Source organism: Zea mays, chromosome 7, assembly GCF_902167145.1.
Source record: "Zea mays cultivar B73 chromosome 7, Zm-B73-REFERENCE-NAM-5.0, whole genome shotgun sequence".
In the NCBI taxonomy this organism is placed as follows: domain Eukaryota; kingdom Viridiplantae; phylum Streptophyta; class Magnoliopsida; order Poales; family Poaceae; genus Zea; species Zea mays.
The window spans coordinates 5,131,519-5,152,736 of record NC_050102.1 but is presented as its reverse complement, the minus strand read 5'-3'; the positions used below and the strand labels follow the sequence as shown (position 1 = coordinate 5,152,736).

General features: G+C 49.9%; 2 protein-coding genes across 5 annotated transcripts; both read left to right on the top strand.

Annotated features, from left to right (window-relative positions):
* Window positions 1-12,044: 12,044 nt before the first annotated feature.
* Window positions 12,045-13,627, top strand: LOC100191765 (glyoxylate reductase). 3 transcript variants are annotated; one of them, XM_008652584.1, is made up of 3 exons: window positions 12,045-12,166; window positions 12,242-12,733; window positions 12,831-13,627. In XM_008652584.1, exons 1-3 carry the CDS (start codon window positions 12,137-12,139, stop codon window positions 13,356-13,358), a joined length of 1,050 nt encoding a protein of 349 aa, XP_008650806.1. In that variant the 5' UTR covers window positions 12,045-12,136; the 3' UTR covers window positions 13,359-13,627. The 3 variants fall into 3 exon arrangements, with proteins under 3 accessions (XP_008650806.1, XP_035816245.1, NP_001130662.1); XM_035960352.1 differs by having other exon boundaries at window positions 12,134-12,150; NM_001137190.1 differs by lacking the exon at window positions 12,045-12,166 and having other exon boundaries at window positions 12,262-12,733; window positions 12,831-13,625.
* Window positions 13,628-16,837: 3,210 nt separating this feature from the next.
* LOC100383773 (uncharacterized) lies at window positions 16,838-20,937 on the top strand. 2 transcript variants are annotated; one of them, XM_035960678.1, is made up of 2 exons: window positions 16,838-17,663; window positions 17,881-20,937. In XM_035960678.1, exon 2 carries the CDS (start codon window positions 17,945-17,947, stop codon window positions 20,600-20,602), a length of 2,658 nt encoding a protein of 885 aa, XP_035816571.1. In that variant the 5' UTR covers window positions 16,838-17,663; window positions 17,881-17,944; the 3' UTR covers window positions 20,603-20,937. The 2 variants fall into 2 exon arrangements, with proteins under 2 accessions (XP_035816571.1, NP_001354173.1); NM_001367244.1 differs by having other exon boundaries at window positions 17,361-17,663; window positions 17,877-20,724.
* Window positions 20,938-21,218: the final 281 nt, after the last annotated feature.

Here is a 21,218-nt window from a genome sequence, read left to right as displayed (position 1 = left end):
CGAGAGCAAAATTAGGAGAATTCATTCTAGGAAGTCTCACTCTGGCCCTAACCATGCTTTTATGTATAAGGGTGAGACATCTAGCTCTAGGCAACCAACCCGTGCTAAGTTGCCTAGAAAGAAAACTCCTAGTGCATCAAATAATAATAGCATTTCATTTAAAACTTTTGATGCATCATATGTGCTTACTAACAAATCCGGCAAGGTAGTTGCCAAGTTTGTTGGGGGCAAACACAAGGGCTCCAAGACTTGTGTTTGGGTACCCAAAGTTCTTGTTTCTAATGCCAAAGGACCCAAAACCGTTTGGGTACCTAAAGTCAAGAACTAAACTTGTTTTGTAGGTTTATGCATCCGGGGGCTCAAGTTGGATCATCGACAGCGGGTGCACAAACCACATGACAGGGGAGAAGAAGATGTTCTCCTCCTACGAGAAAAACCAAGGTCCCCAACGAGCTATTACATTCGGGGATGGAAACCAAGGTTTGGTCAAAGGTTTGGGTAAAATAGCTATATCTCCTGACCATTCCATTTCCAATGTTTTTCTTGTAGATTCTTTAGATTACAATTTGCTTTCCGTTTCACAATTATGTCAAATGGGCTACAACTGTCTATTTACTGATGTAGGTGTCACTGTCTTTAGAAGAAGTGATGATTCAATAGCATTTAAGGGAGTGTTAGAGGGTCAGCTATACTTGGTAGATTTTGATAGAGCTGAACTCGACACTTGCTTAATTGCTAAGACTAACATGGGTTGGCTCTGGCACCGCCGACTAGCTCATGTTGGAATGAAGAATCTTCATAAGCTTCCAAAGGGAGAGCACATTTTAGGACTAACAAATGTTCATTTTGAGAAAGACAGGATTTGTAGTGCATGCCAAGCCGGGAAGCAAGTTGGCACTCATCATCCACACAAAAACATCATGACAAGTGACAGGCCACTGGAGCTCCTACACATGGACCTATTCGGCCCGATCGCTTACATAAGCATCGACGGGAGTAAGTACTGTCTAGTTATTGTGGATGATTATTCTCGCTTCACTTGGGTGTTCTTTTTGCAGGAAAAATCTCATACCCAAGAGACCTTAAAGGGATTCTTGAGACGGGCTCAAAATGAGTTCGGCTTAAGGATCAAGAAAATTAGAAGCGACAATGGGACAGAGTTCAAGAACTCACAAATAGAAGGCTTCCTTGAGGAGGAGGGCATCAAGCATGAGTTCTCTTCTCCCTACACCCCACAACAAAATGGTGTAGTGGAGAGGAAGAATCGAACTTTACTGGACATGGCAAGAACCATGCTTGATGAGTACAAGACACCGGATCGGTTTTGGGCAGAGGCGGTCAACACCGCTTGCTACGCCAATAACCGGTTATATCTACACCGAATCCTCAAGAAGACATCATATGAACTCTTAACCGGTAAAAAGTCCAATATTTCATATTTTAGAGTTTTTGGTAGCAAATGCTTTATTCTTGTTAAAAGAGGTAGAAAATCTAAATTTGCTCCTAAAACTGTAGAAGGCTTTTTACTAGGATATGACTCAAACACAAGGGCATATAGAGTCTTTAATAAGTCCTCAGGATTTGTTGAAGTTTCTTGTGACGTTGTGTTTGATGAAACTAACGGCTCTCAAGTAGAGCAAGTTGATCTTGATGAGATAGGTGAAGAACAGGCTCCGTGCATCGCGCTAAGGAACATGTCCATTGGGGATGTGTGCCCTAAGGAATCCGAAGAGCCTCCACATGCACAAGATCAACCATCCTCCTCCACACAAGCATCTCCACCAACCCAAAATGAGGACGAGGCTCAAGTTGATGAAGGAGAAGATCAAAGAGATGAGCCACCTCAAGATGACGGCAATGATCAAGGGGGAGATGCAAACGATCAAGACAAGGAGGATGAAGAACCTAGGCCGCCACACCCAAGAGTCCACCAAGCAATCCAACGAGATCACCCCGTCGACACCATCCTCGGCGATATTCATAAGGGGGTAACTACTCGATCTCGTGTTGCACATTTTTGTGAGCATTACTCTTTTGTTTCCTCTATTGAGCCACACAGGGTAGAGGAAGCACTCCAAGATTCGGATTGGGTGATGGCGATGCAAGAGGAGCTCAACAACTTCACTCGGAATGAGGTATGGCATTTAGTTCCACGTCCTAATCAAAATGTTGTAGGAACCAAGTGGGTCTTCCGCAACAAGCAAGACGAGCATGGTGTGGTGACAAGGAACAAAGCTCGACTTGTGGCCAAGGGATACTCCCAAGTCGAAGGATTGGATTTCTGTGAAACCTATGCACCCGTAGCTAGGCTTGAATCAATTCGCATATTATTAGCCTATGCTACTTACCATGGCTTCAAGCTTTATCAAATGGATGTGAAGAGTGCCTTCCTCAATGGACCAATCAAGGAAGAGGTCTATGTTGAGCAATCTCCCGGCTTTGAAGATAGTGAGTACCCTAACCATGTATATAGGCTCTCTAAGGCGCTTTATGGGCTCAAGCAAGCCCCAAGAGCATGGTATGAATGCCTTAGAGACTTCCTTATTGCAAATGGCTTCAAAGTCGGCAAGGCCGATCCTACTTTATTTACTAAGACTCTTGGCAATGATTTGTTTGTATGCCAAATTTATGTTGATGATATCATATTTGGGTCTACTAACGAATCTACATGTGAAGAATTTAGTAGGATCATGACACAGAAATTCGAGATGTCTATGATGGGGGAGTTGAAGTATTTTCTAGGTTTCCAAGTCAAGCAACTCCAAGAGGGCACCTTCATTAGCCAAACAAAGTACACTCAAGACATTCTAACCAAGTTTGGAATGAAGGATGCCAAGCCCATCAAGACACCCATGGGAACCAATGGGCATCTCGACCTCGACACGGGAGGTAAATCCGTCGATCAAAAGGTATACCGGTCGATGATAGGTTCATTGCTTTATTTATGTGCATCTAGACCGGACATTATGCTTTCCGTATGCATGTGTGCAAGATTCCAAGCTGACCCTAAGGAATCTCACCTTACGGCCGTAAAACGAATCTTGAGATATTTGGCTTATAATCCTAAGTTTGGGCTTTGGTACCCTCAGGGATCCACATTTGATTTGATTGGTTATTCGGATGTCGATTGGGCGGGGTGTAAGATTAATAGAAAGAGCACATCGGGGACTTGCCAGTTCTTGGGAAGATCCTTGGTGTCTTGGGCTTCAAAGAAGCAAAATTCGGTCGCTCTTTCTACCGCCGAAGCCGAGTATATTGCCGCAGGCCATTGTTGCGCGCAATTGCTTTGGATGAGGCAAACCCTGTGGGACTATGGTTACAAATTAACCAAAGTTCCTCTTCTATGTGATAATGAGAGTGCAATCCGCATGGCGGATAATCCCGTTGAGCATAGCCGCACTAAACACATAGTCATTCGGTATCATTTTCTTAGGGATCACCAACAAAAGGGGGATATCGAGATTGCATATATTAATACTAAAGATCAATTAGCCAATATCTTTACCAAGCCACTAGATGAACAAACTTTTACCAAACTTAGGCATGAGCTCAATATTCTTGATTCTAGAAATTTCTTTTGCTAATTTGCACACATAGCTCATAAGTATACCTTTGATCATGTCTCTTTTATATATGCTATGACTAATGTGTTTTCAAGTGTATTTCAAACCAAGTCATAGGTATATTGAAAGGGAATTGGAGTCTTCGGCGAAGACAAAGGCTTCCACTCCACTCTACTACTCATCCTTCGCCGTCGCTCCGCATCACTCTCCGTCTTTGGTATAATCTTCACTCATATGTTTTATTTGCCAAAGGGGACATAGTAGTTAGAAAAGGGCTTATATCTCACTCAAAGTATCCGTTTTTGGCGATTCATGCCAAAGGGGGAGAAAGCATGAGCCCAAAGCAAAAGGACCGCACCACCACCCCAATTTTAAAATTACTGATTTTCAATTGGTAAATTTTAAATTAGTATCTCTTTGTGTTCTAAAGGGGGAGAAAGTAGTACTTTCAAAATTGATATCTTAAAACCCTCTTGAACACTAAGAGGAGAATTTATTTGAGGGGGAGTTTTGTTTAGTCAAAGGAAAGGCATTTGAAACAAGGGGAGAAAATTTCAAAACTTGAAAATGCTTCGCAAAATCTAACTCATTTACCTTTGACTATTTTGCAAAAGGACTTTGAAAAGGATTTACAAAAAGAATTTGCAAAAACAAAACATGTGGTGCAAGAGTGGTCCAAAATGTTAAAAATAAAGAAACAATCCATGCATATCTAGTAAGTGATAATTATTGGCTCAATTCTAAGTAACCTTTGCACTTACATTTTGCAAACTAGTTCAATTATGCACTTCTATACTTGCTTTGGTTTGTGTTGGCATCAATCACCAAAAAGGGGGAGATTGAAAGGGAATTAGGCTTACACCTATTTCCTAAACTATTTTTGGTGGTTGAATTGCCCAACACAAATAATTGGACTAACTAGTTTGCCCAAGTCTATAAGTTCTACAGGTACCAAAGGTTCACCATAAGCCAATAAAAATACCAAGAAAAAGGGTTCAAACAAAGGAGCAAAGGGACAATCGAAGGCACCCTGGTCTGGCGCACCGGACTGTCCGGTGCACCACCAATAGTGTCCGGTGCACCAGGGAAGACCGACTTCAAACTATTTACCTTCGGGAATTCTCAGAGCCGGCGCGCTATAATTCACCGGACTGTCCGGTGTTCCAAGAGGACACGACTCTGAACTCGCCAGTCTCGGGAATTCGCATCGGCTGCTCCGCTATAATTCACCGGACATGTCCGGTGTACACCGGACTGTCCGGTGTAACTGCGGGACAACGGCTACTTCAGGCGCCAACGGCTACCTGCAGCGCATTAAATGCGCGCCAGCGCGCGCAGAGGTCAGGCACGCCCATGCTGGCGCACCGGACACTCCACAGTGCATGTCCGGTGCACCACAGGACATCCAAGAGGGCCCAGCAGTCAGAGCTCCAACGGTCGGAACCCCCACGGCCTGGTGACGTGGCTGTCGCACCGGACTGTTCGGTGCACCATACGACAGACAGCCTCCACCAAACGGCTAGTTTGGTGGTTGGGGCTATAAATACCCCCAACCACCCCACATTCAAGTCATCCAAGTTTTCCACTTCTCAACCACTTACAAGAGCTAGCCATTCAATTCTAGACACACTCAAGTGATCAAATCCTCTCCAATTCCACACAAGGCTTTAGTGATTAGCGAGAGAGATTTGTCGTGTTCTTTTGAGCTCTTGCGCTTGGATTGCTTCTTTTCTTTCTCATTTGTTCTTGTGATCATAAACTCATCTGTAACCAAGGCAAGAGACACCAATCGTGTGGTGGTCCATTCGGGGAAGTTTTGTTCCCGGTTTGATTTGAGAAGAGAAGCTCACTCGGTCTGTGGGACCGTTTGAGAGAGGGTAAGGGTTGAAAGAGACCCGGCCTTTGTGGCCTCCTCAACGGGGAGTAGGTTTGCGAGAACCGAACCTCGATAAAACAAATCCACGTGTCACACTCTTCATTCACTTGCGATTTGTTTTGCGCCCTCCTTCGGACTCGCTATTATTTCTAATGCTAACCCGGCTTGTAGTTGTGATTTATTTTGTAAATTTCAGTTTCGCCCTATTCACCCCCACTCTAGGCGATTTTCAGTAACCCCCATCAGCACAAAGCTGCAAAGGCCTGATGGGTGCGATTAAGTCAAGGATCGGTCCATTCGAGAGACGCGATCACGCCTCGCCCGAGCTCAGCCTCGGGCAAGGGCAGCCGACCCCAGAGGACCTACGTCTCGCCCGAGGCCCCCCTCCAGCAACGGACACACCTTCGGCTCGCCCGAGGCCCAGTCTTCACCAATAAGGAACCTTGGCCATATCGCCACGCCGACCGACCAAATCGCAAGGGCATTTAATGCAAAGGTGGCCTGACACCTTTATCCTGACGCACGCCCTCCAGTCGACAGAGCCGAAGTGACCGCAGTCACTTCGCCGCTCCACTGACCGGTCTGACAAGAGGACAGCGTCGCCTGTGCCGCTCCGACTGCTGAGCCACTCGACAGAGTGAGGCTGACAGCAGCCAAGTCCGGCCTCAGGCGTCATAGGAAACTCCGCCTCGCCCGACCCCAGGGCTCGGACTCGGGCTCGGCCCGGGAAGACGACGAACTCCGCTCCGCCCGACCCAGGGCTCGGACTCGGGTTCAGCCTCGGAAGACGGCGAACTCCGCTCCGCCCGACCCCAGGGCTCGGACTCGGGCTCAGCCTCGGAAGACGACAAACTCCGCCTCGCCCGACCCTAGGGCTCGGACTCGGGCTCAGCCCCAGAAGACGACGAACTCCGCTTCGCCCGACCCCAGGGCTCGGACTCAGCCCTGGCCTCAGCCAACGGTCTCCGCCTCGTCCGACTCGGGGGCTCAGACTCGACCTCGACCTTGGAAGACAGACTCGACCTCGACCTCGACCTCGACCTCGGAGGAGCCTCCACCTCGCCCAACCTAGGGCGCGGACCAACCACGTCAACAGGAAGCGCCATCATTACCCTACCCGAGCTGACTCAGGCTACGGGGAACAAGACCGGCGTCCCATCTGGCTCGCTCCACTATACGAGTAATGATGGCGCCCCGCATGCCCTGTGACGACGGCGGCTCTCAGCCCCCTTACGGAAGCAAGAGGACGTCAGCAAGGACTCGACAGCCCCGACAGCTGTCCTTCCGCCAGGCTCCAGCGCTCCTCCGACGGCCACGACACCACACGAACTGGGTGCCAAAACCTCTCCAGCTGCCACGATGGCATGTACTTAGGGTGCTAGCTCTCCACCGCTAGACACGTTAGCACACTGCTACACCCCCATTGTACACCTGGATCCTCTCCTTACGCCTATAAAAGGGAGGTCCAGGGCCCTCTTACAGAGGGTTGGCCGCGCGGGGAAGGACGGGACGGCGCTCGCGCAAGGCCGCTCGCTCCCTCCCGCGTGGACGCTTGTAACCCCCTACTGCAAGCGCACCCGACCTGGGCGCGGGGCTAACACGAAGGCCGCAGGTTCCACCTCCCACGCATGTCTCCCTCCGGCTGCTTCACTCCCCCCTTCGTGTTCCGCCTCGCGCTGACCCATCTGGGCTGGGGCACGAGGCGACGATTTACTCGTCGGTCCAGGGACCCCCCCGGGTTTCGAAATACCGACAATACTTGACCGGATTAATAGGTTAGATAGCCATACTATTAAGAGGGGTCAATGACTTTGATATGTGTAAAACTTAGTCTCTCACACTCTTAGCTTGAGATTGCATTCCGGTGAGAGATTGAGTGTTCCTAGTGCATTTGCATCCATCGGTAATTCTTGAGGCACTAGGTGGTACACCGAGCAAGCATCATCGACATGTTACTCTTGGAGGTTGCCGTCTCCTAGACGGCTTGGTGATTGTCTCCGTCGAGCTCTCCAAGAAGATTATGGAGAAGCCGCGGTGTTGATTGTGAGGGGTTCGCGCCTACCTCGCCAGAGCGGCAAAGGTGACATTAGTGGAATCGACGTATTGAGTGATTTCTTGTCCACTTGGCTCAAAGATCAAGTCATGTCTTGATAGAGGAGCAAGTGAGAGCTTGAAGTCCACCTCAACGTGGATTAGGGGTCATCGGCAAATCACTGATACCACGGGATAAAATTCGGTGTCTTTACTTTCTTGCATTACTTATTGTTGTGCGTGTGATTACTATTTTGCACATTGTTCTTCAAGTATTCAATCTCCCTAGTTGATTCCCATAGATTGTTTACTTGTTATCACTAGAGAATTTATACCTCTTGTTATATTGATTAAATTTCCCTAGTGTTTTTTATTTTAGTCAAAACCGTCTATTCACCCCTCTCTAGTCGGTGTCCTTGATCCTACACAGGAGAATCATCCCAGGAAAGATTTCGGAAGGGATTGGACATAGTGAGGCTAGCACGTGGAATCTGTATCACCTCAAACACATACATAGATAGAACGTTGAGGCTACCCTCATCAATCAGGGCGTGCTTGAGTTTGAGGTTACTGATGGTGGGGGAGCACACAAGGAGAACCATAGCCCCAACCATGTTTTTTCAATCACCAGGGACTTGGGAACCTCTCCCGACCAGCTTGTAGCCACTACTATAAGCATCTAGGTGTATGTAATATAAGTCTCATCCCTCTCTAGTGGAAGTAGGGCTTTCTCTTGTCTGAACCAGGATAACGGCTTGCGTCTTCTTGCATCACCTATCTAGATTTGGGCACGCAGCACTAATTCACTAGTTGGTAGGACCCTCGGGTCAAAACACCAGCAATATTCAAATGAATACTCAAGATTTTATCAAACAATAAGTATATATATAGTGTATGATATATATCTTTACTACTTATTAAGGCGGTAAGGGGTAGGCTGCCATTCCGTGTTCTGCCATTCTCATTCCCCCCCTCCCCGCACTGTCTTTCTCATTCTCCCCTCCCCGTAAAGCCCATTCCCATTCTCGGCTGTCATTTCGTGTTCTGTCATTCTCATTCCCCCTCCCCGCACTGTCTTTCCCATTCCTCCCTCCCTGCAAAGCTCATTCTCATTCCCACGTGCATCCCACGCCTAGCTAAAATTAAATTAAAAAAACACAAATATAGCTCCAATGGGATTCAAACCTACGACCTCTCAAACAAATGTGCTCGTAGCTACCACTACACCACATGTGTGTTTATGTCAATATTTGTTACAGTAAAAATATCTACTACATCTCTCCCAAAGCCTACCTGCTACCTTTGCACAATGTGTAGTAGTAGATAATTATCAACGAGATTCCTAAATTATATTTTTGGATGGAGGGAGTAGTATTTAAAGAAGAGTCTTGCATGCAATTTCTTTTGTTTGAATAATGTTTTCAACTTAAATTCTTTTTTATATGTGTGACATTTATTCTCCGTAATTTTCCATAGATCTGACTTGTGAGTCGTTTTCATAAACCAACGCTAAAGATGAATCCTTGTTTCTTACTTGGAAATCCCGAACAAACACCACTGGCAGGAGGCGCTTGCGTTGGCGTCGCTCATCGACGACGAGAAGAAGCTTGGTGACTGCCAGTTCGACGTCTGGAAGCAGTACTACGTGGCCGCATGCGTCACTGTGTTCGGCAAGCTCCGCCGCAGCCGCCGCTTAGACACGGTCCAGAGCGGCTGCACCACGCTGTCCATCTCAAACAAGGGGACCTCATAGTCGTCACCAACGCTGACAACTCTTGGGTTGTTCTAGGCACCGCATCCGACAACGGCGCCGTCACACCATCCAGCTCATCATCACCTGAAGCTCAACCTGCCACGTAAGTCACTACTGACCGGCCATGAATCCTTGTGCGCTGGGACGACGGCTGTTGCTGACGTTGTGTGAGTGTTCTCGAATAAGATGTATGTAGAGGAGTAGCACATCCGGTGGTGCAACGACTAGGTGTACTACCTCGCTGATGAGATCGGGGTGTACTTCGTTTGGCAGCCCAACCAAGAATCATCGGTACTCACCATGTCGTGTGTGTTCGACGACTACTATATCAAGGACTATGACATCATCTTGGCGCTAGAGGTGACGCAGAGGAGGACCGATAGCAATGACCACTCGCCATCGTCGGGGTGGCTTTTTGTGTCGGCCTGCCTTTAATTCTCTTCGCAAACACATACACTTGCTTTTTTGTTTAAGCAAGCATATATAGTGGCGTGTACCTGATGACTGACAATGTACGAGGGAACTTCTACTGGTAGGTGTTAGGGGTGAAACGGGTCGGGTATACCCGTCGAGTACCGGATACAGGTAGTGCTAATACCCGTTTTTCGGATACGGATTCGGGTAATTTTATATTCGAGACGGATACGGATAATACCCGGATACTATAGCTTCGGATTCGGGTCGGATACGGAGCAAAAATTACCCGAAAATACCCGGATATTCGGGTCAGATACGGGTACCCGGAATTCGGGTACCCATTTTTCCTTTTTCTGCATAATATAGTTATAAAACCATAATTTTTACATATGAAATCAGATGAAGATAAAGTTTATACGAAAATTGTAGAGCTTGAAGAGATCTATAAGTTTGTAATACATCAATTTTTTGTTTAAACATATCTTTAGACCAAAATCATTGAAATAATGTCCAAATTTATATCAAATTAATAGACTTTACCATTTTTATGTGTGGGCTTAAAGTTATCTCCACATGGGAACTTAAGGTTATCTTTTTATTGACTATTTATTAGTATTGATAACTTATTTGTATTTTCGGTCGATACTACAATATTTTAAGGATTTAATTGTATTTTGATGATTTTCTATGACAAGAAATTAATAATACATAAATAGCCTCAAAAAATCGTGAAATTTTACGGAGACACAACATATGTCCATATATAACAATAAAAATGTTTGGATCATAAGATCTATAAGATGCCCGCGTTTATTCTATTTCACTTTCACTTATTTGTATGAGTTACATGTGAAATCAGTGTAAATATCCAAGTTTCAACATAATCAGTACTTTACTTTATCATTTTCATGAGGACTTGAGTTATCTTTGTATAAATTGTTTATTAGTTTTTGTAACTTATTTGCAAATTTTGAGTGAAATTAGAATATTTTATGAATTTTAAATATTGCGGTGTTGGTTCTACAATGTCCTTATGATAAGTAACTTTGAACTTTATGATGTCAATTTTATCGGTTTCCTTTCTTACATTTGATCCATCACATACATGATTATGTATTGCTTAACTTATGTGTTTGTTGGATGGTTGAACAATTAATATCATCGGACGAACTATCCGACAATTATCCGGTACCTACCTGAGTAGTGTCCGTTATCCGTTTCTTACCAGTCCGGATTATTACCCGGTCCTGTCATGTATCCGTCCCGAATCTTAACTACCCGTATCCGGTCCCGTATCCAAGAGAAATACATTAGGGTAGGATATGGGATGACCCTGTATCCGGCTGTATCCGTCCCGTTTTCATCCCTAGGCAGGTGTGGCACGTGCTCTTCAATGATGAGACCATGCAAATCGTGGCATATATCGAAGTCTGCATGATACCGATGGTTGCAATGTAGTAGTAAAACAGCTAAATTTAAATAACAAAAATTATGTATGGCTAGGATTACAAATGGATTATGAAACATTTTCTTATAACAATATAAGACACATTTTGTATATAAATTATTATATTATTATATGTTCCCGTTGCAACGCATGGGCACTCACCTAGTACTTTATTAATCACCTAGGTTGATGGACCACCTGGACCAAATGGCGTGCGCGCCTTGCCCGCTCGATCGCGTGCCCCTCCCGCGCAGCTCGTGCTCCGTGCAGCTTTGGCCCCGACCGACTGCCTTGCACGGCTTGCACCCCGCCACGGCTCCGCTCCTCGTGGCCCGCGCCCTACACGGCTCCGCCCCCCTGCCACATTAAGTCATTACAATCAACATTAAGTCATTCTAGTCAATATTAAGTCATTTTTTAGAAAACATTAGGTTATTTATAGTTTCCGGTCATTTTTGTGGGTTTTCTCAAACATTTCTTATGTTATTATTCAGTCATTCCAGATAATATTAAGTCATTTTACAAAACATTAAGTTATTATTGTTTAAGCCATTTTTCTGGGTTTTCTCATATATTTCTTATGTTATTGGTTCAGTCATCCCAGAAAATATTAAGTAATTTCAAGAAATATTAATTAATTCTTGTTTTCAGTCGTTCTTCGTGTTTTTTTCCAGACATTTTCTATTTTGGTTTAGTCATTGTAGACAACATTATGTCATTCCAACATATAGGCAACATCATGTTATTTTCATTTTCAAACACCGTTAATTTGTTGCATCCTGGATCGCATAAAGTTTCTCGCCTCCCCCTTAAGCTGGGCCCGTTTTCACTCTCGAACTAGGGCTTTAATTGGGCTGCGATTTGCATGTGGGTTGTCTATCTTTTCGAAGCCCAGACGAAGCCGTGCAGTTAAATGGTTCGTCGCAGCGACGCTGGCATAGTGCCATGCTGCCAGGGGCCAACACAGCACCGACACCTAAAAAAAATGGTCGTGCACAGGAGCGTTGCACTTGCAGCTGATCTCATCTGATCCGATCAATCAACGTGACATGATCTGCAGACGGTCGAATGATGCTTCAGTAAAATATTTTTATAAGTTTACGGTCGGTCCCTCAAATCATCATCATCACCAATATTATAATTGTTACCAACAGCTCGCCTGCCCACCAAATCGGCAAATCCTGGCGTACAGGAGGACGACCCAACCCAAGCGGCACACAAGATCCAAGAGGATGCCGCCGCCGCCGCCGCTCGTGCTGCTGGCGAAGCCGCTGTTCCCGAACTTCGCGGCGGCGCTGGAGGGCCGGTACCGCCTCGTCCTGGCCGGGGACGCCGACGCGGCCACGGCGGCGGAGGCCCGGGTCCTGCTCGTGCCGGGGCTCGTGGCCGTGACAGCCGAGCTCGTCGACCGGCTCCCGGCGCTGGAGCTCGTGGCCGCGACCTCCGTCGGGCTGGACCACGTGGACCTCCGTGCCTGCCGCCGCCGCGGGCTCGCCGTCACCAACGCCGGCGCGGCCTTCTCCGTCGACTCCGCCGACTACGCCGTCGGCCTCGTCGTCGCCGTGCTGCGCAGGGTCGCCGCCGCCGAGGCGCATCTCCGGCGCGGCGGGTGGGCTACCGATGGCGAGTACCCGCTCACCACCAAGGTATAGCAGCATACTGAGAATTGCCACCCAAAAAAAACAAACAAACAGAAGAACAGAATTCGACATGTCTCGGACTCTCGGTTGAATTAATTTGCAGGTGAGCGGCAAGCGGGTGGGGATCGTGGGGCTCGGCAGCATCGGCTCGCTGGTGGCGCGGCGCCTGGCCGCCATGGGGTGCCGCGTCGCCTACCACTCCCGCGCGCCGAAGCCGTCGTGCTCGTGCCCCTACGCCTTCTTCCCCACGGCGCGCGCCCTGGCCTTGGCCAGCGACGTGCTGGTGCTGTCGTGCGCGCTCACGGAGGAGACGCGGCGCGTGGTGGGCCGCGAGGTGCTGGAGGCGCTGGGACAGGGCGGCGTGCTGGTCAACGTCGGCCGCGGCGGCCTGGTCGACGAGCCGGAGCTGGTGCGGTGCCTGCGGGAGGGCGTCATCGGCGGCGCGGGGCTGGACGTGTTCGAGGACGAGCCCGACGTGCCCGCGGAGCTCCTCGCCATGGACAACGTCGTGCTGTCGCCCCACAGGGCCGTGCTCACGCCGGAGTCCATGCGCGGGTTGCTGGATGTCGTCGCGGGAAACCTCGACGCCTTCTTCGCCGGCAGGCCGCTGCTCAGCCCCGTGTCGCTGTGAATTCTGAACCACATGTAGGATAGATACGTCAAGTCGTCAAGTTCCATTCCATCCAAGAAGCATCAACCAGACAACCAGTGTGTGAGACTCACCACGAACAATACGGAAGAACACTCAGAATTGGTAGGGTGGTTCGGGTTTCTTACTTTCTGTTCCAAGTTCATCATCCAAAAGCCAAATTTCAAAATGACAACAGTTCGTCTTTTATACTTGCTACTGGAAAACCAAAACGAATTGGAATATATTACAGCCAGTTGGCTCCACCATAATTGGGATTCGCCTTCTTAGCTCTATCAGTCGGCTGGTTCCTGTAGTCGAATCGGCACGGTCCTTATGTAGTGCATTCTGTCTTGACAAGTTGCTGACATATTCCCCTCCTCGAGCTTGTCCCTAAACCCTAGTTGGTGCAAAAGAAAAGTGTTGTTTCACCGGTACTTCATCCTCCCATGTTGCTAGAGAATGATCACATACCGACCATTTGACCAAAACTTGAGACACCGCTTTACCCAACGCTAGATCAGACTTTTGTTTAGGATTAATCTGCACAAAAAACAGAGAATTCCAATCCACCCCCCTCCACTAGAGCATGTCAACCCTTTTCAATTTCGTATGAGATTTTAACCGTTTGTTGACTTACCTTAAATAGGTAGACTACGTGTCTGTGTCGGGCACCCTTGTTATTATCCACCTTTATCTACAACTCCTACTATTACACCCTTCCTTTATAGGAACATCTTACATGAACAAACGAACAAAAAACACACACACCTCTCTTCTCTATCGAATTGCATCTAAGTGACGGAGCTTTCCCGTCCTAATTATCTGTGTGCACGAAATATTGGGACAGCAGGCCTCTAAAAATATCATATGCATCTATGGCACCTGTTTGGGTGTGGGCGATGAAGTCTTGGAGAGTGTCTCTGCGGTTGCAGCTCGTCGATAGTCTTTTTCTCGGTCCTTTTGCTCACACTAGTACAGAGAAGCTATATAGGCGGTTGTGAATCCATTTGCACTAGGGTTTTTCAGAACCGCTAGTGCTAAGGGTCGGTAAAAAAAATTATTTATATAGACGGGTAACTGAGAACCGCCAACTAAAATCTTTTCCAGAAAACATAAAATATGTTTTAAAAATAACAAAAAAATATTTTAATTAGGGAAGGCCCTACCTGCCTCCATCAAAGTCACAAGTTGTGGTATTTGTCGCGTAAAAATTCGTAACTATGCGGGCGATGGAAATTGAACCCACAGCCACAAGTCCACAACCCTTCCTTCTCCCGCTAATCTATATACCGTACCAGTGCTCTCTCCAAACAAAACCACGCAACCCCAGCCCAAGCAACAGCAGTTCCACTTCAACCACGAGGCACGCGCGCGCACATGCATGTATTATGTATACGAGCCACATGCATGCGATGCGTGCATGGCATGGACGACCGTACCCGTGTTTTCTCTCCTCCCAGATCGCTTGTCGCGGCGCGTTGCCCATGCTCCGCTGCTAGGGGTGGGCAATCGGTTTAAACCGACTGTTCGGTTCGGTTTATACGGTGAGAGTGAAGTTCGGTTTTGAAAGTAGCACAAACCGATCGGTGCAAAGAAATAAGAGAAACCGGTGATTTTGGCGTGAGTTGATTCGGTTCGGTTTTCGGTTTCTACCGAATTACTAGAAGCAGGACCAATGTCATGACCTACACAGGAAGACAACGCCGCGCTGAGACCCAGGACGTGGTCGCGCAGGCGACGACGCACTGTGGCCGCGGGAGGCTGGGAGCGCCTCGACGTCCATGCGCAACGACGGGACGTGGTGGCAATGGTGCCATGGCGGCGGACGATGGCACAGTTGCACAGGTAGGGCTGTGCGTGTGGAGAAGGAGATGGCCTTAATGGGCTGCTGTAGTGTTGTGGGGGTTGTTGGGCTCAAGATTTAAGAATTGCTATAAGGATTTTGTGCTGAGCGTGTAGGTGACATTCATGGGCTGATTGGCCAGCGTACAGTGTCACATGGAATGAAGTGTTTGCTTCGGTGTTCGGTACTTCGGTGTCTTGAACATGTAAACCGAAGCCGAGTTTAGAATTTCAGCGTACAAAAAATGACAACCGATACCGCACCGAGAAACCGAAAAACCGACGCTTCGGTTCGATTTCGGCTCGGTTCGGTTCGGTTTTCGGTGGTCGGTATAAAAGTGCCCAGTCCTATCCGCTGCTATTATTGATGGCCCAAGGATTCCGCTCGTCACGTCACGCAACCAATTTCTAGCTGGACCTCCGATCCGTACACGCTGAGTGTGCTGGTGACACAGGTGCATGCAGTCGTGCAGCAGGTGCATCTCCCCTACCAAATCTTCTTTCAGTTTCGTCCCTCCCTCCCTGTCGACGATATACAATACTACAACCTCGCAAGCTTGGCTCCGAGTCCGACACTGACACACGAGCGCTTGATCGATCATGCATGAGCCGGCTAGATCACGGGACGCGCTCTCAGCAAGCACCTCTGTGTCCTCGATCTGGACGATCACCTCATAAACTTCAATCGAGTTCTTTGACATAGCGTCATTGCTCAGAGATATCTAGGTTGAGTAAGAAGCAAACATGCCGCCAATAGATCCCTATAGCGCCACTAATAAGTACAATCTATAAAAAAAACAAATATTTCGAATATCCGTATCTCATCCAAACGCGTTCTTGTTGCTGTGTTGCACAAATTGTATGCTGCATATTTTAAATGTGTCAAAAACACAAAACAAAACAAAAAACGCAAAAAAAAACCTAGCATGTTGTTTCCAAACCATTCTATTTCTTCGCCCCCCAGGCCCCAAATGGGAAAGCTAGCGGACCCTAGCGGCTACCGCCGTCAACGTTCGGAGGAAGGCGCCGCTGCGTGCGGGGCCCCCTCCCTCACCCTGAGACAGCGGCATGTGCTCACCTGCCCAGACATACGCTAGATCTTCCCGACAGCACAGTCATCCATACGTTCAGCTGCAATGGAGTAGATGCCGGAGCGTAGTGGTCAGTCAAGAATGAAGAATTTAGTTGTCGATCACAGTACCAGATAATATGGCTTTTCTCTCCGCTGCCTTCCATTTTGCCTGGTCCATTTAGCTGCTCCGTTGGAAGAAGGATTGCACTGCTACCCCAGTTTCAGGGCAGCTATTTTAGATTTGTCTGGCCGGATGGCTGCTCCGTTGGAGTGAGCCTTAGCAAACATGCAGCCAATAGATCCCTAGCGCCACTAATAAGCACAATCTATACAGAGCATATGTTCTTGGTGGGCTTAAGCTGATCAACGATCCCGTACAATCACTAGTTCGTCTTGGTGACGTCGTGACGATGATCACCCAGAGTAACATGTGCAGTAGAACCAGCCTAAACTCGTTCCAACAGTGGCACAAGATGCAAAAACACTACACGATGCATAAAATTCAGATTTCGAATATCCGTATCTCATCCAAACGCGCTCTTGTGGCTGTGTTGCACAAATTTTATGCCGAATATTTTAAATGTGTCAATAACACAAAACAGAAAAACGCAAATAAATAAATAAATAACCTAGCCTGTTGTTTCCAAACCATTCTATTTCTTCGCCCCCCAGGCCCCAAATGGGAAAGCGGACCCTAGCGGCTACCGCCGTCAACGTTCGGAGGAAGGCGCCGCTGCGTGCGGGGCCCCCTCCCTCACCCTGAGACAGCGGCATGTGCTCCCCCGCGGCCACGCTTTCCAGCTCCACCTTTTTCATCAATCGAACTAACAGCCTGCAACCAAACAGTACTGCCTCTCGGCGGCTAGCTAGAAATGACGACGACGACGACGACGACCACGAGGCATTGGCTGGAATCCCAGTTCCCACCGTCCCGTCCATGGTTCCGTCGTCCATCCAGCCAGCAACACCTCATGTGCGAACCCGGTTCAGCGGAATCGCCATCTCCAAATTCTCGATCCGCCGCGTGCGCTGCCTGCGGATATCTCCCTGTCCGTGTCCCGCTCCCGCCTTGCTTGCTGCTCCACCACCGCACTGTAGGTGCTGCCTGCCTGCCTCCTCCTGAATTATTCTTATTCGTTCGCTATTAATTATTAGCCACCGCTATATCCTTCCCTTCCTCGTCTTCCTCCTCGGAGTCGGAGAGGTCCGTCCATCTCGATCCGCGGCAAGTCTGAACGGACGACTCCGAAGCTTACTTGCCAGAGAGCCGCCGTTTAGGTGGCGGCGATCCTTCCGTGGTTCCTTCTCGGTTCTGCCTGCCTGCTGCTGCTTCTTCTTCTTCTGGCGGGGCCGAATCGAGAGCGTGTCCGCCGGAATCTCTCAGTCATCAGGTCAGTGAAACGAGGCTCCAAAAAAAAATCCCCTCTTTCTTCTTCACTCTCCCCCTATTCCATCCTTCCTGAGGATTTTCTTCTCTGCTTCATTTTCCGCCTCTTCGACGAGTCCTGTTCTTGTTCGTTCTTGCTCCTCAGTGAATGCGCTGCTTCCCATTTCTTCCCGAATCGCTTTCCCCTCAATGCTGATCCGATTACTCTCACTCACAGGCAGGCTGCAGCCTACGGCGGTCGATTCTACTGGGATTCTACACTACTCGCTCAAGAGTCGAGACTGCATGCGGCTCCAAGGGAAATTAATTAAGATGAGGTCTTTTCCCCACCTGCTGCTGATCCTGGCGCTCCTCTTGGTCCTGGAGAATGTCCGGGCGCAACCCAAGCCACTTCTCATCAACTGCGGCTCGGGTTCAAGCGCCGACGTCGACGGCAGGACGTGGGTCGGGGACGCCCATCCCGACGGCGGCGCCGGCTTCACGGTCACATTGGCAGGAGCCACTGCCACCCGAGCTCGAAAACCTGTCGACGAAGGAGGAGGAGGAGGGGACGCCGCGTACGGGGAGCTCTACAGGACCGCTCGCGTCTTCAACGCGTCGTCCGCCTACAGGTTCAGCGTCGCCGCCGGGAGCTACTTCCTCCGGCTCCACTTCAGCCGGCTCTTCAGCAGCAACCTCAGCGGCGACGCCACCGCCAAGGAAGCGGTCTTCGACGTCACGGCCAATGGCCTGAGGCTGCTGTCCAGGTTCAGCGTCGCCGGGGAGATCTACTGGAGGAACTCCAGGACCAACTCCACCAGCGATGTCGCCGTCAAGGAGTACCTCCTCAACGTCACCGCCGCGAGGCCGCTGGAGGTCGAGTTCGCGCCTGACGCCGGGTCGTTCGCCTTCGTCAACGCCATGGAGGTTGTCCCCGTCCCCGGCAACTCGATCTTCGGTTCGGTCAACAAGGTGGGCGGGGTGGGGCTGAAGGGCCCCTTCAGCCTCGGAGAGAGCGGGGTCGAGACCATGTACAGGGTGTGCGTGGGAGGCGGCAAGATCGAGAGGAAGGAGGACGACCCGCGCCTGTGGAGGAGGTGGGATTCCGACGAGCGCTACATCTTCTCCATGAACGCCGCTCACAGCATCCGGAACACGTCCAGCATCAGCTACGTGTCGCGCGACGGCGCCGACTCGGTCCCCGCGCCGCTGCGGCTGTACGAGACGGCCAGGGTGACGGAGGAGACCTTCGTGGTGGACAGGAAGTTCAACGTGTCCTGGCGGTTCGGCGTGGACCCCGGCTTCGAGTACCTGGTCAGGCTGCACTTCTGCGAGCTGGAGTACGGGAGCGCGGAGCAGCGCAGGTTCAAGATCTACATCAACGGCAAGACCGCCGCGGAGAACTACGACGTGGTCGCCAAGGCCGGGGGCAAGAACAAGGCGTTCCACGAGGACTTCCTTGACGACGACGACGCCGCCCCCGCGTCGGAGACCGACACGCTCTGGGTTCAGCTGGGCTCCGAGTCCTCCGCGACCAGCTCCGCGGCTAGCGACGCGCTCCTGAACGGCATGGAGATCTTCAAGGTCAGCCGGAACGGAAACCTTGGGCATCCGACGGTTAGGATCGGGGGCGTGAGTGGTGGCCTGGAGGACGACAGACGAAAGCGGAGCCCCAGGTGGGTGCTGGTCGGCGCTGCTGCGGGTGTGGTGATCTTCGTCTCGGTCGCTGCTGCTGTTTACCTCTGTTTCTATCTGCACCGGAAGAAAAACACAAACACTTCAGCTGCTAATAAGAAAACGAAGACGAAGACGAAGGACGACAACCTTCCGGCTACGACGACGGCCCCCGGTCTTCGCGCAGCTGGAACATTTGGCAGCTGCAGGATGGGCCGGCGGTTCAGCATCGCGGAGATCAAAGCGGCCACCATGGACTTCGACGAGTCCCTGGTGATCGGAGTCGGAGGCTTCGGCAAGGTGTACAGGGGCGAGACGGACACGGGCACTCCGGTGGCGGTGAAGCGGGGGCACGCAGAGTCTCAGCAGGGGGCGAAGGAGTTCGAGACGGAGATCGAGATGCTGTCGAGGCTGCGGCACCGGCACCTCGTCTCCCTGATCGGGTACTGCGACGAGCAGGACGAGATGATCCTGGTCTACGAGCACATGGCGAACGGCACGCTGCGAAGCCACCTCTACGGGAGCGAGAGCGAGAGCGACCACCTCCCCGCTCTGACGTGGAGGCAGAGGCTGGAGATCTGCATCGGCGCGGCGCGGGGGCTGCACTACCTCCACACGGGGCTGGACCGGGGCGGCGTCATCCACAGGGACGTGAAGACCACCAACATCCTGCTGGACGGCAGCCTCGTGGCGAAGGTGGCGGACTTCGGCATCTCGAAGCACGGCCCGCCGCTGGACCGCACCCACGTCAGCACCGCCGTGAAGGGCAGCTTCGGGTACCTGGACCCGGAGTACTTCATGAGGCAGCAGCTGACGCAGAGCTCCGACGTGTACTCGTTCGGCGTCGTCCTGCTGGAGGTCCTCTGCGCCCGGCCCGTCATCAACCCGGCCCTGCCGAGGGACCAGGTCAACCTCCCCGAGTGGGCTCTGGAGCGGAAGAGGCGGGGCCTGCTCGAGACCGTGGTCGACCGTCGGCTGGACGGAGGCTACGACCTGGAGTCCGTCAGGCAGTTGGCTGAGGTCGCCGAGAAGTGCGTCGCGGATGAGGGACGGGACCGGCCTTCCATCGGTCAGGTCCTGTGGCACCTCGAGACCGCTCTGCAGCTGCACCAAGCGCATCTGCAGAGCTCATCAGCCTCAGCTGCTGCGGGTGATCTGGAGCCCTCTGATGGCGCGTCTGCTAGCAACAGCATCAGGCGCGCCGAAGAGGCAGCAGAAACCGCTGGTGTGACCTATGGAGATGGACATGGAGATGGGGAAGCGGTGGAACTCAGAGTTGAGGTACTGTAAACGCTGTGTGTGTGTGGTTGCCCCAGCAAATATACTGAAATCCTTTTGGTTCTTCATTCCGTCGTACTCTGCAAAGAAAATGCAGTGTTGAGAGTTGCTATTCTTTCATCGATGTGCGAGAATTCACGCGTGTCGAAATTTTCCTGAGTTTTTAGTGTTTTTATACGGTCTTGGACTCTTGGTGCATCATCTACGTGGCACCACGGCCTTCGTAGCTGAAGCCACTAGCCGTAGGATAGGATTCTCTCGCTCGATCGCTGGATTTCTTCAGTCTGTCACACTGTACAGCACATAGCACAGCAACGTTGCTTATATATTATGGATTTTTTCGTTCACATATCCAACGGATCTGGGGACAGCTGGATACAGTGTACAGGTACATCTAAACTACGTGGCACTGCATGGTACATAGATTTCTTTTTCTTTTTTCCCTTGGAGCCAAGGCTTCAAGAATCAAGAAGGCCCGAGCTGGAATTCAGTTTATTGTCTATTTTAAGCAAAAATGATTAACAAATAATTATTATTATTTTGAATAAGTAACTTGGTTGATGATGTATTGTATGTTTTGTTGTCGCTTAATTGCTTATAGCTGAATTATTGTTTAACATAAACAGTA

Coding starts and splice junctions, on each gene's coding strand:
- LOC100383773 (XM_035960678.1), top strand. CDS start 17,945: ATGCGGCTCCAAGGGAAATTAATTAAGATGAGGTCTTTTCCCCACCTG.
- LOC100191765 (XM_008652584.1), top strand. CDS start 12,137: ATGATCTGCAGACGGTCGAATGATGCTTCA. Junction 12,167..12,241: donor GACGGTCGAATGATGCTTCA/GTAAAATATTTT, acceptor TGTTACCAACAG/CTCGCCTGCCCACCAAATCG. Junction 12,734..12,830: donor AGTACCCGCTCACCACCAAG/GTATAGCAGCAT, acceptor ATTAATTTGCAG/GTGAGCGGCAAGCGGGTGGG.